Raw genomic sequence first — 17,089 nt, forward strand, 5'->3', positions numbered from 1 at the left:
TAACTAATAACAATACATATATATGCATTCATTAAAAGAAATTGTATTTTACTGGCATCATCCATGATTTATTCACAATGTGCTATTGCTTATTTTGGCCAGGACGTCCTTGAAAAAGAGGTTATTAATCTCAACGGATATTTCCTGGATAAATAAAGGTTTAATAAAATGATTATTACTATTATTACTGTTATTAAGTGCTTCCCTAATATAAAAATAAAAGCTCCCTCTTTAAAAAAAAAGATGGTGTTCCAGAAGTCACTCGAATGAACTTAATTTTCCTTCTTTAAAAGTATTTTACTTGTTCATTTATCAACACTCTGTAGGTGGCGGTGGCGCCACCTGCCATTGAAACAGTAGAACAGTGAAGTACTGTTCCAATTTCAATGATCATATCTAATCTGGAACAGACGAGGAAGATCGACTTCTCCCTGGATGAGGCACAAATTGCAGGTTTTTCCACAGTCCTTTAAAATAAAACTCCTCAAACGAGAGCTGAGGGGCAAAAAAGTATTTTTCAAGCTGTGCCAAATGGGGGTACAGATGAGGGTGTTCAGAAACAATGACATCATTTAGCTTTAATTGTTGAAGAGCCGCGTCATCTGTTATTCATGTTGCTTTTTCAGCCTCCTGTATATTTCACAAAGTAACGCAGGCTTTGCCGAAACTGTATCCTGTGTAAACAGACAAAAGGAAAATCACACGTGCCACGTACTTACTGTAAACTATACCACTCTGTCCATTTATTATGTGCAAATAAACATTTTTTTAACAATATTTTAAACTTTACATAGTACCACATACAGCTCTGTCCACTCGTGCCTTTATATACAATGCGGGTACGCGCAAACATAGTTTTTGACTTGAAGGCTCAGTCCAGGGGAGTTGCTTATGTCCTCTGCGCCATGTGTGCGAACAAACGCCCTCCTGCACGCCTGCTTTAGGCTCTCCGGGCGCTGCCGGCGGTAGGGCACAGTCAGCTTACAGGATGAGGATGTGTAATAGGTGAGAAGGGTGAAGAATGAGGGGAAATTCTTTTGGCTGCCATGCAAGCTGAAGAGCAGGTTGTTGAGCTGGACGCGGACACTGGTCGGGCCGTCCTCGCTTTGGTAGCTCAGGGTGAAGAAAACATTGGGCTGGCAGCTGTCTCTGCAAGAGAGAAGAAAGAATCGTGCCCAATTTTTAACAGTGTAAAAAAAAAAGAGAAGTAAGAGGTTTTTTTAAGGCTGTCTAGAGCAGACATGTCAAGGCCTGAGATACAATAATATCCAGCCCGCAAAATAATTGTTAATGTCTATTTTAATGGGCCGGTGGTAAATAGCGCACACACACCATTCATAATTACAAATCCCATAATATGCTGGTCTAGCTCTGTGCATTATGGTCTACCAACTCCTAATGACACACTCAATGGTCAGCACTTACATATTTGTTTGTGGGTTTTTTTCAGTTTGTTCATATTTGAAATATTCTCATTTGGTTTTAAGGTAAAGTTAATAAAAAAATATTTAAAATCTGTATTTATTTTACTGAGAAACAATGCTGTAACGAGAACCAGTATCTGTTTTGACGAATTTTACAAAATCTATGTATTAAAAAAATTGGATTTTTCAAGACTTTTTAAACATTTTCTGTGATTCCATTCCATTTGTTTTTATGTGAAAACCAAAAAATATGCTGATTAAAAAACACACGTTAATTCTGGAGAGTTCCGGACATTCTCTGAAGTTGGTAACTTTGAGATCCATCAATCTCCATTCTTATAAACAGTTGTGATTGTATGCAGTGATGTATTCAAACATTTCACATCAAATCATCAAAGCGTGAAATTCTTCCTTAGTGTTTCACTGATGAAAAAGATCAACTCGTGACAACGAAACTCTCTGGAGGCACAGACAGTGCAGCATGTAGAGTCTGCGTTTGTGCTTATTCTTTAAAACGAAAGTAAAACAAAACAAACAAATCCAACTCATGTAAGTGAACTCAGTAAACAACACTGTTCACAACGTTACTGAAATAGTTCAACTTTAAAAGACTTGGTTTATTCAATTGACTTGTTTTATAACCAGATTAATGTGGAAATCCCCCTCTTTAGAACATCTGGCACAAAGAGTTGACTTTACAACATAACAGTAGTCGCAGTGATTAGGGCTCGGCCATATGGCTGAAAGGGGAAGTCGATATTGCAGTATCACAAATAAATGTCACATCATTAAAAAATAGATTCTGAGTAAAATATTGTATATTGTTTCCTTGTTTGTTATTTTCCAGTTACCCTATTTGTGTCTGTGATTAATACTTATTATATTTAATGTCAAAGAAATATGAAACATCATTGATTGATCCAGGAAATATCCGCTGAGAAGTATCGTTATTGTCTGGCTCTAGTGCAGGTGAGACAACGGCACACGTGTGAAATGAACACGGCGAGTTACCTGATGAGGAAGGTGCCCAGTAATGTCTGTGAGAGTATTTTGTGCGCCTCCTCCATGCTCATCGGTCCCCAGTAGTAACCGCTGTGCTGGAGCTGCTGGTAAGTGCTCTTCACCAGTTCATACTCGGCGGGACTGCTGAACGGACGGAGGTGTGTGGGTAACTGGTCGGCGTCACCTGCGGTCACCAGCTACAGAAGAACAGGTGAAAGAGGAGGAGGAGAGTCAACATGTGCACAGTTCATGAGTCCGATCTCTGTTTTTGGGAAAAATCTGAAAGCATCATAGCTCAGGCATGCAGCGGCTTTTTACTGCAGTGACTGAGTAAACAACACAGTCCTGACAATAGAGCTCTTTATTCTTGTCACACCTTTGGCTCAACACCTTTAAACAATCGCAACCTGAGGCAAACATGACAATGTAGTGCTTGTTCTCTGCATTCCACTGAATGAGTTCAAAGCAAGCAACCGTTTCTGTGTCCGATACCGATTCCAATATCATAAACTCCAGTATCCACCGATACCGATATTAGACCGATACAGTCATTGTAGACCGTTTGTGAACGTATGAAGCTGTGAACAACACATTTGTCATTTCAAAGACCTCATTCTCCAACTGTGTAACAAATGTTGGTCTCTCCAAAAAGAAGAAATAGCTCAAATGTTGTTTTTTTTTTTTACATTTTTACAGTCTGTGCATAGTGAAGCATGTGATACATAGGATTATTGGACTGTATCAGATTTTACATTTTTATCCAGTGATTTTGACCTGTATCAGACTGATACTGACCGATACCGATACCGATCCCTACTTATAGTTAACAAATTAACAAAAACTAAAACTGGAAAAACATTTTCGTTAACTGAAATAAAAATAAGAACTAGAGTTTAAAAAACAACGACAACTAACTGAAACTGAATTTCAGACTTGGCCATGGGCTGTGCCCCATTTAAGTACTGTATAAGCAATTTCTTTAATTTCACCTTTTCTGTCTTTAAATTAAGAACAATTTTTACAATACTCTATAAAATACTGTCCAATAAACTTTGAACTTTGTTCATTAATGTGATAAAAAAAAAATGCCATGATGTTCTGTTTGTGAAGTGTTTGTGACACGTTTTGTGCCATTTAACACATTAATTTTATAAAGTGTGTGGTTCATCTGTAGGTGTACTAATGGTAATTACTGCTAAAAATAATATTACCGTTATTGATGATATATGAATAATAATAATGACTAATGATGAATATTAGAAGTTCAAATTCTTCCGTCAGTACTTTTAGAACAATTGTGTTATTCGACCTTAACAATAGAAATGAAATACGATGGCTCCAACTTGACTAAATGAAATCCTGCTGTGTTCACTTGATACTGACCTGGTGCCAGGTGTCAGGTTCTTGCTCTAATCTGAGTTTCTTCCAGAGCAGAAAATCTAGCTGCCTCTCTGTCGGCTCTTTGCTGTCGGCATTGACGTTGTCTGTGCTGCGTTCGGGGCCCGCGCGTTCCTCAGCGTGCTGACCTCTCCCCTGCGTCTCACCCGCCTGGCTCTGATTTTGGCTCTGCTGTGCTGTTTGATCAAGATTGTCTCTGACCATCCTACAAAGGACAATCCTCTTCCACGCCTCTTGCACCATTCCCTTCACTTTTTAGTGGCAGATGCTCCATCGCCAACTCGTCTCCCTGCCTCTTCATCTGCTGCTCGGTCTCCTCTGCGACTCCATGTCAGGTTTTTTTTTTTTTTTTTTTTTTAACAGCAGTTTGAGGTTTTAATCTCGGGTGACAAACATGACCACACAGCGCTGAGGGGAAGCAGGAGCTGAATCTGTTCAGAGAAAACACAGTCAAACATCCTGCCCTCCACATAATCTTTTATTTATTTAACCTTTATTTAACCAGGTAGGTTCTCATTCACAATGACGACCTGGGCCAGAGGCAGCAAAGACGACATAGACGAACAGTTTTTGAAGGAGGAAATGGATATGAACGAGCTGAGTTTTAGTTTCTATTGTAACTGGTTTCCAGTCACTGAAATGAGAGATGGTCAAAGGAGGCGTGGCCTTTTGGGATGAGTAAGTTACTGGAGCGTAAATTACAGTCACTGTTGTGGATGTTGAGCAGAGAGCGGATAAACAGGGACTTTGTCTATTATGGTTCTCTAAATAAAACTGATACCAATGAGGAAACAGAGTGACGTCATGGCCAGTTGATAAGAGAGTTACAGGGAACAGCCAGTTTATTCCAGAGAAGCTGTTCTGTGGATTACATCGCCATAATTAGTTTATTTAAGGGATGTCCCAAAATCACTTTTTTTGTGTCCAATACTGATATGAAAAACTTCTATCTCCCGATACGGATATTATTCCAATGCAGTAATTTCAAAGACATCATTCTACAACTGAGTAACAAATATTGTTCTCCCCAAAATAAAGAAATAAACATTTTTATTTACATTTTCACAGTCCGTGCACAGTGGAGCGTGCCCGATTTCCGATCCAGTGATTAAGACCTGATCGATACTGATTCCCATCCCTAATTTAGTTTATTTATCCCATTCATTCATTCATGGACAAAATAGAAAGAGCAATTTGAAATAACACAAAATGTCCACATTCTGCTTGAAAGGGAGCAGAAGAAGAAGCAATCCTAAGTATTACATGTTTTTAACCTGTCGTCACACGGTTCATTATATTTCCTTATCATACTTCTTTTAATATTTTTACTGGATTTAGATTCTTTGGTTACTTTGTTTAGATTGTTCCTCTCACAGAAATGCACCTACATCAGTATTAAGGGTAACTAAACCCCCAGAGGGTGGAGTGAGGGAGAGTCGGAGGCAGAACACGGGGTGTGGACAAAGTCATAGCTACATACAAAGGGGAGGAGTCCGGGACAGCAAGCCTTGCACTGGTTGGTCAAGGGTCGAAGGCGATGAAAGCGAGAACCAGTGGCGACGGCAACGTTTGAATGCAGCAGCTCATGTTTGACCAGAGCGGCAGAATTTAGGGCTGAAAGATTTTGAATAAATATCAAATTGCGGTTATTTTGATCGGGCATTGCAACTGCGATATGATTTGCGATATCAGAGGGGGGGGGGGGGCATTCATTGTAAAAACATGTTTAAAATGATGACTGTGTGGTATTTGTGCAGATCTGTGACTCTGCAGAATAACATGTGTATAAATCAAGACAATAATTCATCTAAAATGATATTTTGGCTGCGGTTTGAAAATTGCAGCAGGCTGTGGTGCGATTTATATAAAATGTCGATTAACTGTTCAGTCCTAGAAGTAGTGGATACGTCGATGTATAATTTTAATACTTAACACTAAACTGTGTAGATTAATATTTGTAGATTAAAAATTAATAACATTAACTAGACACACACACGTTTAGAACTGCAACTATCGATTCTTTTCATAATCGATAATCTGCCGATTATTTTCATGACTAATCAAGTAATCGTGATGTCTTGTTTTGGCCACCAACCAAAATAAATTAGTTTGAATGATTTCTTTGTTATATGGAGCAAAGAAATGAAGAATTTATTCACATTTAAGAAGCTGAAACAATCAGAACTCTTGTTTTAATCATGAAAAAAGCTTCAAATCCATGAATCGATGATCAAAATAGTTTAGTAATCGATTAATCGAGTAATTGTTTCAGCTCTACACTGGTTTTGCGCCTGGAAAAAGTGGTGTCAGCGTTTAGTTACACTTGACCGCTTGACTTATTCACAGGTCTAAGTCACATAATGAGTCACTGACTCTAAATGCAACACATTATTCACCAGTTCAGTCTCCAGATGTGTCCATCTGATGCTTCACAAGCGTCCACGGCCACAATTTAAACTCAACAAAGTAACAAAAACAAAACCCGCCGTCCAATTAAGACTGAAGTTTATCATTAATATCAATTAGTCTTTCAATGATGTCCTTCTTCATCTTGACTAAATGATATCAAATATTGAATCACTGCAGCTGCACAGTAACTTCAGCAAGAATCGCAACAACACGCAGAGAATAGAAATAAAGTTGAACATGATCAACAAACAGAAAAAGCAAAAAAGGAGAAAATGGATGAAATAAAAGCATGACATTGAAACATGACAAGAAATATGTCCCTTATCCTACAATAGGGTGTGCGTGTTTGTCTATGGTCATATGACCATAAATCATATCATTGGGAAGGGTGAGTGTAAGATTACAGTTATGACAAATGAACACTTTCACTTTCTAACAAAAAGATAATAAAAGAAGTTGTATTTAGTGTTCGACAAAGACTTTCTCTTCGCTGTTTCTCTTGTAAAGCACTTTCTACATTTTTAACATAATAAAGTGTTTTAGTTCAAAGTGATTTCAGACAAACTGCCTTCTTTCATTGTCTCACACTTGAGGAAAAAGACTTTTTGGTTTCCATCCCTTCTGTTGTCGCTCATAACAGTGAGGAGTGACTGTAAAAATGTTGCCTTCGCTTGTAACGTTGACCCTTAGGCTTTAATACTTTAGTGAAGATAAAGGTCTGTGATAAACTGAGAGCAGTTTTCCGTGTGTTGTGTAAATACTCTTTCGCACTGCTTTTGCAATTACTATAGGGTGGGGGTGGCTCAGTGGTTAAGATGTTCAACGCCACCCCTGGCATGTTGTACACAATGTCCTTGTAAGTCGCTTTGGATGCTAAATGACATGTAATGTAATTATAACAAATGCAGCCGGTCGCCTCTGATATATGCTGATTTGTCGTCATCACTTGTATCAATAAAGTGTCACTGTATTTGAAAGAAAACGATGCCAAAAAATTTTTTATATTGAATATTCAAACACTGAGGGCCAAAAAAGTGACAAATAATAATATAAACTTCTTGATCATAGAACATTTAAAGAAAGTGTTAAGTTAAACAAAAACAACAGACAAAGCAAAAGAATACACTACATGTGTAATACGTGATAATGTGAAATAAACACATCTTTATCTTTCACTAAACAAATAAACTACATAAAGAATGTAAACTGGAAACAATTGTAATGATAATAATAATAATAACAATGATGATCTCTCGTTTCCCCCTCATTGTATAATCTATTGTTTATAATACAATATCGTGGATGTAGCCATGTATGTCTCTGTATTTATTGTACACATTATTGTTTGTTTTTTGTATTTATTATATGGTGTAAAACTGTTCTTTTCTTTTATGTGGTTATTACAAATGAGCAGTGGTTCTCAGTTGAGTCACGGCTATAATAAACGAATCACTTACTGTATTAACATGTTCATAACAAATAATCGGAATGTGAATAAACCTGACATTGAAATAAAACAACGAGGTTTTTATCACACACACACTATTTCAACATAACTGTAACATGTGCAGTAACGCAGGTGAAATAAAGCGGACTTACTTGCAACTGTGTCAGAGTCTGTGGTTGATCTGAATTTGCAGTCAAGCGACAGCTCGTCCAGAGCAGAAGCTTCTCTTTACTTTCACTTTGTCTCCACCGCAGGGGGCGGAGTCAGCGGGTCCGTTCATTTGTTGAGAAGAAGGGCAACAAAAAAGGAAAAGATCGTGGGTAGTGATAGTGTAGAGATAAGTGCGCGTGTCTGAGGTTTGAGTGTGTGTGCGCGCGCGCGTGTGAGCTGCTCTCAGCTGGGCTTTAGTTTTACTTTCTTTTTACTCCAGCACCGATTCTGTGAAATCACGTGATCTGCCAGCAGTGTGTGTGCTGTGTTTCTATCTTTGTGAGGACCAGTGTTTTACAGTTGTACAATGCAGGCTTCAAACAACAGTTTTTTACAGACTAACAATTGAAAGCTAATGTAATTGTTAAAGCCTCTCAATGAAAATGTTGCATTGAAAAATATTCAGGATGACCCCTGCACACGCTTTCAAAGTAAAAGTCTTTGTTTTTCATACACAGAGAACATGATGATGAACAAAAACACGCAGAAATCAACTAATATAATAAATGTTAGAATTTAAAACTATTTAATAAAATCATAAATGTAACCTAATGTATTATTATTATTATTATTATTATGACTATTGTTCACAGGCCAACTTTAAAGTAAGTATAGGGCCAAAGGATATGTACTAGGGGGCTGCCTGTGACCCGCAGGCCACAAGTTTGGCACCCCTGTGTTTTAAGAGTTACACGTCACGTCACACAAATGTTGTAAACTCGACTATACAATGGAACCAGATGACTATAGTAATGTAAGCACTTTCTCCTCCATTCTGCTTCCATCAGTGGTTTGACAAAGTGTCTTATAGAGGGAAAATGAGCCTGATTCTCACGAGATTAATATTCCTGAGGATTTAATGGTCAAATACATGGAAACATTTTTATTTTTTTATTTAACCTTCCTTTATTTATCCAGGTAGAATTATTGAAATAAATGTCAAGAGGTCAACAGCACATGTCATAGGAAATATTAGTGTTAACATGGCGCTGGCCAAACCATGAATTAGGGATGGGAACCGGTATCGGTCAGTAAAGATCTGATTCTGGTCTAAATCACCGGATCAGATATCAGACAGATAACAATCCAGAAATCCTATATATGACATGTTTCACTATGCACAGTCTGTAAAAATATAAATAACAATGAGCAGAAGCATTTTAGCTGAGTCATGTTTGGCTGGTTTGTTTCTTCTTTTTAGGGAGAACAATATTTGACTCAGCACAAATGTGTTGTTCACAGCTTCATACGTTCATAAATGGTCCAAAACGACAGCATCGGAGTTCAGATTCTTCTGAAGCTTTTCCAGACGTTTACTACACCCATTAACTTTACTTGTTCATGGTTTTACGGACGTATAAATACTTTTATGTCTTGAGTGATTCTTTCTTTCCTTGGTTTAAATTAAGATGTTGGTGTGGTTGTTAGAAATGGTGCCTCGCAGCAAGAAGGTTCTAGGTTTGAATCCCAAAGTTGTCATACTCTTTCCATGTGTGTAGGGGTTTTTAGTCCAAAGACTAAAGTAAAGTTAAATCTAAGAACTCAGAGCATTTCGGCTGCTTTTTTCCATCATATATATAGAGAGGCTATAAGAATGTGCAATACAGAGTGTCTTAAATCCTTTTTAAAGCACAATCTGTTGAAATCATTATTTTTTTCCCAACTTTGTAAACACACATGAGCAGACTGAATTTGTAAAATTTGGAAATCTGTCACAGTTCAAAGTTCACTGTTGTATATTATTCCCACGGCAATTTCCCGACAGATCCGTGCCGCGTGAGCAGGTTAAACTGGAAAATGACTGCAGTTTTTATTTCATTTGAATCAGTTTAATGTGCCTCGTTAGTGTCTTTCAGATGAAAATGGTTCTCGCCCATATCACCTGACACTATCACCAGCTCCTTCCTCATTCTTTCAGAGAGTGAAGGACATAGACAATGGATGGCCTTGTGGAACAAACATTTATTTATCTATCAGACACAGTGTCCACTTTGTGTCACATTCAGAGTTCCCTTCTGCGAATAAATAAAAGCAGCGGCGTGTCAAGCTGCGGAGCTGGGCGCTTCTTTTTTGGTGTGTCTGTGCATCATGTAGGCAGCCGCCGCTACGACCAAGACTCCATAAGTAGCCAGGACACACTGCAAGAGAGCAGAGACGTCATATGTGGGGAGAGTTCGCATTTAACAAAGTGTATTATGTGCATTTTCTTTACGTACATTCCGACGCCCCTGCAGAGTGAAGCTATTAAAGTATTTCCTCCGACCAGTCAGCTCTACATTAGCCGGGGCCTCAATGCCAAACAGCTGCCTCTGCAACACAATGACAGGAAGCGCAGTCAACTTAATCTATAAGTCACATTTACATTGACCGCATGCACGATCAATGTAAAACAAGTCAATGAAATGAAAGGAAAACAATTTACAACAACACCACACCCTGAACCCTAACCCTGTCCATGTCCATGTCAAATGTGACAGTCATACACAACAGGCTATCACGTAAAAATGAATGTGAAACCATGCAATTTACGGGAACACGCAGTATAATTAGAGTTTGCACACGGGTCTGCTGCGCTCCGTCTTTGTGACTTCTTAAAATTTGTGACAGGAAACAATGTCAGTGACAGCTGAGGCCAAAGAAACAAAACAGAAGTCAGATACTTCTGCATGTTGAAACAGGCCGTTTGCTGACTGGCTTTGACGAGACATTTTCAACATCTGAATCAGACTCAAACGAACTATTCATCGGGCTGAACTCAGGCTAATCATCCTGACTTTCTGGATTTCATTCTCCTCAAACTCTTCAAAGTGTGATCAAAAGCTGTTTTTACTTGAATGCATACAGTAATATGCTGTATCTGCATCCTCCCACTGCTACATGCACAGAAATCTATGCAAAGCTGGGAAGTGCTGATAAACAATTTGACTTCCTTATGACTGTGGCTGAAAGTCTGTAAGATCATTTATGAACAAAGCTTGTGCCATTTTAATGTCACGCATATAACCCAGGCTTAAAAACAGTGAAGGTGCTGTAGTCCTGAGACATTAACATAAGATAAAGCCAGTGGGTGGCAGCAGAGGGCGACTGACGTGATGCTATTATAGCTTATTTAAGCAGTAGTGTGTGATAAAGTCATCATTTAATATAACTCTGTATGTATCATGAAGTTGTAAGTCAGATATAGATTTTGTGGAAATACCCTTTTTCATTTTCTTTTTTAAACGTTTCATACTTAATGAATTAAAGTTAAGCTCAGCCTGGGTTTGCTCGGCTCAAACTAGTTTGACCAATCAGATTGTCAGATTGTCAGATTGTCGTAGTCTTTGTGCTACACTAATTGTAACAATGTAATAATGATCTTAATCTGTTAGTCTGGAAAACAATTTCAAGTGTTGATCCTGATTCATTCTGACCAAGCATGAGACATCACCCACTGGTGAAACTCAACACCAAACTGCAAAGTCAAAACGAAAACTGATGAAAACTGATATCGTATCGTATCGAATCATATGTATCGTAAAGCCTTATGGTCCAAACATATGGAATTAGATTTGTACCAAAAGAAACAAACAAAAATAGGAATTTGAGAGAACATAAAACTAATTTCGAAATATGTTCTCTCAAATTCCTGTTTCTGTTAGTGTCTTTTGGCACAAATCTAATTCCATACAAACGGATGCAGTATTCTTATTGTGAAAAAAGGAACTTGCATTGTAAAGCCTCGAGATTCACGATTCCATAGGTTTATTACTTTATTGTGATTTTTACTGTACATGTGAAGTTATAAAGTAGCTAAAGTCGCTATATACTCTATTATGGGCACTTCATGTCCACTATGTCTCACTGCGTTGTCCCTGATAAACAAAGATGAATAATAAATTCAAATAACAAATAAATAAAATATAAAACAATAATTAGAGTCACCTGATCTAATTTCACTACACCAGTGTGTGAATGTGAGGAAGAGGAGGATGACGAGAGAGTGAAGGATCTTATATTGAATAAAACTTTGATTGGTCTCTTTACACCACTGTATTTCAACGCTGGTGTTAATCATGTTGCTTTGAGAGCTCAGTATTTTCCCAGGTGGTAGAAAATGGGTCTAAAAAGTTTGAGAACCACTCTCTCTGTGACACCTTGTGCTGTTGAGGAGACATTAAACCCTCAGTCAATCAAGTGAGGAAGTATAGGCTCATTTTCCCATAGACTGCCATTCAAATGGAGTCCTTTTTGTAACCAGCAGAGTCGCCCCCTGGTGGCTAACGGCTACTTCTTCCTGAGCTTCACTTTAAAAAGAATAAATAAAATTTGATAACTGATGTTATAAATTCAGAGCTGCCCCCGTGGCCGTACAAGAGAGTACAAGTTTCAAGCACTTGCATTTTGTCCATGTTTAATAAAGCGTAGCAGCTGCAGCTCTTTTAAGGAGAATTCATCTTCATCAGCTGCCGGAGATGCTGGAAAACACCCAGCCCTCCTTATGTTTTCTTTCATTTTGACTGAATCAGGGTGGATGTGCGGTTTGAAGTGCTGTGTGCTCTTCAGCAAAGTGGTGTGGTTTAAAATTTCACGTCATGGGTGAGCTCTCGGTTTTCTCAGGCTCTTTATTATTCCTTTTTGAACTTTTTTTTCTGAAAAGAGGTCAGGTGGTTAACCAGATGTACGAGTGTCAAAACAACTTTCCCCCTTAACACCTTTTTCTTTTGTAAAACCAAAAATAACACTCCTGTGAAGCATGAATTCCCCTCAGAAGTTTACAGGGCGTGAAAAAATATAAAGGGAAAGTGATTATCGGGTTTACCAACTTTGACGACAGTGAAAAAAATAAATACACTTCATAGGAACTCACAATGATTAGTATGAAATACATTTACAAAGAGGAAAACGAAGCACATTTTCATTATTTTAGTTTTATAAGCACACAGTTATTGTTTTCATCAACTATCATGACCTCGGCCCCGGACCTTATTTATAGATTATAGACAGAATATAATACTAAATATCAATGTAAGCTACTGTCATAAACAGTGACATTAGGTCATATATCAAGCTTTTACATTTATTGAATTTAATGTTAAATTATATGGAGCTTGTTTTATGAACGAAATTGAATAAATATGTGATTGTGATTATTTTGACAGGAATTGTGATTGCAATATCAGAGGGAATGGTTATTTTTAAACCTTTAAGCTCATTTTCATTGGAAAAACATATTTAAAATGATAACTGAGTGATATCTGTGCAGATCTGTGAGCCTGTAGAATAAGATTTGTATAGAATGAGACCATAATTCATCTAAAAGGATTCCCTCCGGCTATATTGCAATGCATTCACGTTATTATTTACTTAATTTTTTTATGTAATTTTGTAACATGAATGTATTTTTTTTATTGTCGGCTGTATCATTCCATATCATGACAAACACCTTTACTTTGAAATTCTATGAAATGTCATCATGAATATTGATTTGAAAGCTAGTTTAATTGTTTTCACGTGAGCAGCCGTCTCATGAACACACTGGATTAGATCTCAGGTGATTTGAGATTGAGACTAACCCAGTCATGGAATATGATTGACATCATGGTCAAACTCACTGTATGTGCATCCATCCAGGGTCTTCAGTCAGTCTCTCAAGATTGTATTTCATTGGGGTTTCCAGCTTGCTACTGCTGCCCCCAAGTGGACAGAATAATAACTGCATATGTTTGGGCATAATTAATGTCCCTTGAAAACTTACCCACCTATGTGAGAAATTCACACATCATAAGCCTGAAATATAGGCTTTATATGATGTACAATGCATGGCCATAATTACTTAGTTTATTGTATATATGACTTGAAATATGAATAATAGTTTCCTGACTGTATTCAATATGTTTATGTACTTCTGTAATGTGAGTTAAATTAATAGGTGAAAATTATTTAATTGGCTTCTAACAATATGGGTTTCTCTAAGGCTGATCTTAGACATCTACAATGTATAGATTTATAATATATATATGTGTCTGGTTTTATTTTTATTTCATATAATTTCATATTTCATATAATACAACAGTTCAATTGGTTGAATTCCAAAATAAATGTAATATGATTTATTTGTTAAAATGGATGGAAGTGTCTATAAATGGAGATGAACGCTTCTCACCTTCACCTCTGTTATGAGATGACCGAAGCTCGTGAGGGGGATCCGCGTCTTCACGGGAGACGTGGGCATTTCTGCAGCAAACTGTTGGAATCCAAACGTCACAACACGTTACATTGTTTGTAACCTGTCATTAAAAAAACATTAAAGTGGACATTTTCACCGCAGCGGCATCATATTTACTTACTGTTCCACACAACGAGGAGGACGAGGGACACCGACTTACACAATGTCGTGTCTGACCAATCACGTGTAGCCGTTCGTGGTGCTGACCAATGAGCTGCGGCGTGGTGGGCGGGGCCTGTGTGTGGTTATCTAAACGTCAGTTCAGTCACTACTCTTTATGGCCACAAGAGAGCGCAAGATTAAAGTTTATCAGTCAGTGTTATCGGAGCATGTTTGTTTATTTAAACCACCACCACCATTAATTTATACATCATATCAATTTATTGTTTATTTATTTGTGCTGGTCCTGAGTTATATATATATATGTTTTTACATGAATGAAAATAAGGTGAACCTGGAAGTATTGTTATCATTTTAAATATTTTTACTATTGTTATTGATGTGACTGATATTTTGCTTTTTTTTGTCCAAAAACACATGTGGTATGTTGTACATGTTTTTAGTGCCAGTTAATATAGTATAGGGTGTCCTGGATGTTCTGTTTATTTTATTCTATGTGCTTCAATAATGTATAGTTATAGTATAGTTGTTTTAGTTTATTTTGGTCCCCTTCTGTCATTATTATCATTATCGTTATTATTATTATTATTATTATTCTTTGGCTTTGCGGTCATTTTTGAAGAGGTTAACATACATAAAAACTCTTATCATTATCATCATTATAATGGTTATTATTATTATTAGGACAGGGAAGAAGTGCATAGTGTTGGAATGACCTACATGTCTGTCTTTGATTCCTTTGTCTGGTTTCAGAAGAAAATTGTCCACTAATTGCACAATATTTGAATGTTTTATATTTTTAAAGACGTAATGCTAACATTGTTTTAATGCTTCACTGGCATCATCCTTCATCCATGTTTTAATTGCTTGTTTTGTATTTATTACAAATTTTCTCAAAATGTATTCCTTAGAAAAGGGGTTATTAATCTCAATATTTTCAAACATTTTCCTTCTTTAGCCTTCAGTAAACCAGTTATTCCTGTAATTGGCTGAAGGTTTGTGCGAGTGCTATAGAACTAGAACATGATTGTGAAATCAATCAATCAATCAATCAATCAATCAATCAATCAATCAATCAATCAATCAATCAATACTTTATATGGTGTTTTAATACAGTTCTCCGTCCATTTTAATGGCCGCTTTACTCACAATAAGGCCTATGAGTAAACTTAGCTCAGGCCAGCTGCACCTCTCTGAACGTGTCTCTATGACAGTGAGTGCAGAAAAATGCAGTTAGTGTGATGAGTCCTGTAATCTGCAGCTTACTGAGCCAGAGAGCAGACGGTGAGTGTGACCTGTGGCTCAGGTCAGTTTAACACTTGCTCTAAAAGCTCATAAAAGTGACAATGCAGTTTGAAGTACATTAAATAATTTCTGTTGTTTACCTTTGCAACGTAGTATCCAATCCAGTCCAACTTCATTTCTAAATCACTTTAAAACAACCACAGTGGACCAAAGTGCTGTACACAATAAATAAAAGACATAGAAGCTCATGTGAGGCAATAAGATACAAAACAGTCAAACAATAAACCACAATAAAAACAGAGCAAATAACATTAAATAGAAATAACATCAACAACTTAAACAGTGTCAAAGGCAGGGTTGTCATGTAACAAAGTATAAATACTTTTTAAGTACTTTACTTTGTTATTTATACTTATAGCAACTTCTGTTACTCCACTACATGTCCTCTAACTCTCTTTGTTACTCATTACTACCAAATAAAATCAGAAGAAGAAGAGTTGGTATTATGGTCTGTATTTATATAGAGCCCATTCACTCATCTCTCATACCATGGAGTTAAGTGTCTTGCTCAAGGACACATGTAGACTAACAGAACCAAGAATTGAACCCACAACCTTCCAGTTGAACTCGCCCTACCATTGAGCTACCATGGCTTCTTCAGTCATTTTCTGGTAAGATACTTGTACTTTTACTCAAGTATCCCCTTTCAAGATCACCACCAACAATAATAATTTGTGTGTAATAATACAGTCAACCAATCCTGCAGGAGCAGTGCTTTGCAAAGCATTTCCACAGCGGAGAAGGGCAGAAACTTGAGGAAGGTTTCATACACAACAAACAAGATGTTTGAGTACAAAAGACACACACACACACACACATATATATAAAACATCCAGTTGACGAGTGAGGTCAGAGGTGAACGGACAGACAGACGGACTGCATCGGCAGACAGCCTCATCTTGTTCCACTCTTCTCAGGACGGAGGAAATACACAGCAGATGAATCCATGAACCAAACCGAACCTGCATGTCAACAGTTCAGAGCGATGGCGGTGCAATGGTGCGAGGAAGGTTAATTGGCGCACCTTGGGCCCTAAACAATGCATCATCATAGGAATGTCTCTGCGCATTCATCCTGACTGTGCGTCACTTTTATGCCACAAGGCAAAAATAACGACTTCTCCGTGTTTTGCTGGCCTCCCCAGTCGTCGCATCTAAATGGCTTGGACGTGGTAGAGCAGCAGCTTTGGCAGCGTGATTGTGCGGCTGACAAATCTGCAGATCGTGTGGGATGCACGGTATCAACACGGACCAGAATCTCAAAGGAAAGTTTCCAACACATGCACGAAGCGCTGAGGCTATTTTGAGAAAACTGGGAGTCCCTATCTGGTAATTAGTATGCTCTACCTTATAAATTGCTCAGCGAGTCTTTGAACCAAAGGAAATTGCTGCTCAGCAGGTCTGCAGCAGTTAAAAGCTCTTTATCTTATTTAACTCGTGGAGGTACTTCTCCCAATTGAAAGGCGAGGGAGAGCGTCCACTCTGCATAAAACCTATTCATCTGTGCACAAGATGGAAAAGTCAAAACACACACACTCTAATTCATTCCTGCAGTCAAGATATTTTC

General features: G+C 37.6%; 2 protein-coding genes across 2 annotated transcripts; both read right to left on the reverse strand.

Annotated features, from left to right (window-relative positions):
* Window positions 1–420: 420 nt before the first annotated feature.
* On the reverse strand, window positions 421–8,283 carry LOC131467210 (suppressor of cytokine signaling 1-like). The gene is made up of 4 exons (XM_058640989.1): window positions 7,833–8,283; window positions 3,810–4,255; window positions 2,436–2,623; window positions 421–1,149 (listed from the first exon to the last, which is right to left on the reverse strand). The coding sequence occupies exons 2-4, from the start codon at window positions 4,065–4,067 to the stop codon at window positions 825–827; spliced, it is 771 nt and encodes a 256-aa protein (XP_058496972.1). The 5' UTR covers window positions 4,068–4,255; window positions 7,833–8,283; the 3' UTR covers window positions 421–824.
* Window positions 8,284–9,832: 1,549 nt separating this feature from the next.
* Window positions 9,833–14,303, reverse strand: LOC131467196 (ATP synthase membrane subunit K, mitochondrial-like). Its single transcript, XM_058640968.1, has 4 exons — window positions 14,220–14,303; window positions 14,036–14,116; window positions 10,107–10,199; window positions 9,833–10,028 (listed from the first exon to the last, which is right to left on the reverse strand). Exons 2-4 carry the CDS (start codon window positions 14,102–14,104, stop codon window positions 9,933–9,935), a joined length of 258 nt encoding a protein of 85 aa, XP_058496951.1. The 5' UTR covers window positions 14,105–14,116; window positions 14,220–14,303; the 3' UTR covers window positions 9,833–9,932.
* Between the last annotated feature and the right edge of the window lie 2,786 nt (window positions 14,304–17,089).

The sequence above is a fragment of the Solea solea genome, chromosome 10 (genome assembly GCF_958295425.1).
Source record: "Solea solea chromosome 10, fSolSol10.1, whole genome shotgun sequence".
Classification (NCBI taxonomy): Eukaryota; Metazoa; Chordata; class Actinopteri; order Pleuronectiformes; family Soleidae; genus Solea; species Solea solea.

Coding starts and splice junctions, on each gene's coding strand:
- LOC131467210 (XM_058640989.1), bottom strand. CDS start 4,067: ATGGTGCAAGAGGCGTGGAAGAGGATTGTCCTTTGTAGGATGGTCAGA. Junction 2,624..3,809: donor AACCTGACACCTGGCACCAG/GTCAGTATCAAG, acceptor GTTCTTCTGTAG/CTGGTGACCGCAGGTGACGC. Junction 1,150..2,435: donor CTGGGCACCTTCCTCATCAG/GTAACTCGCCGT, acceptor TCTCTCTTGCAG/AGACAGCTGCCAGCCCAATG.
- LOC131467196 (XM_058640968.1), bottom strand. CDS start 14,104: ATGCCCACGTCTCCCGTGAAGACGCGGATCCCCCTCACGAGCTTCGGT. Junction 10,200..14,035: donor ATCTCATAACAGAGGTGAAG/GTGAGAAGCGTT, acceptor ATTGTGTTGCAG/AGGCAGCTGTTTGGCATTGA. Junction 10,029..10,106: donor CTCTGCAGGGGCGTCGGAAT/GTACGTAAAGAA, acceptor GCTCTCTTGCAG/TGTGTCCTGGCTACTTATGG.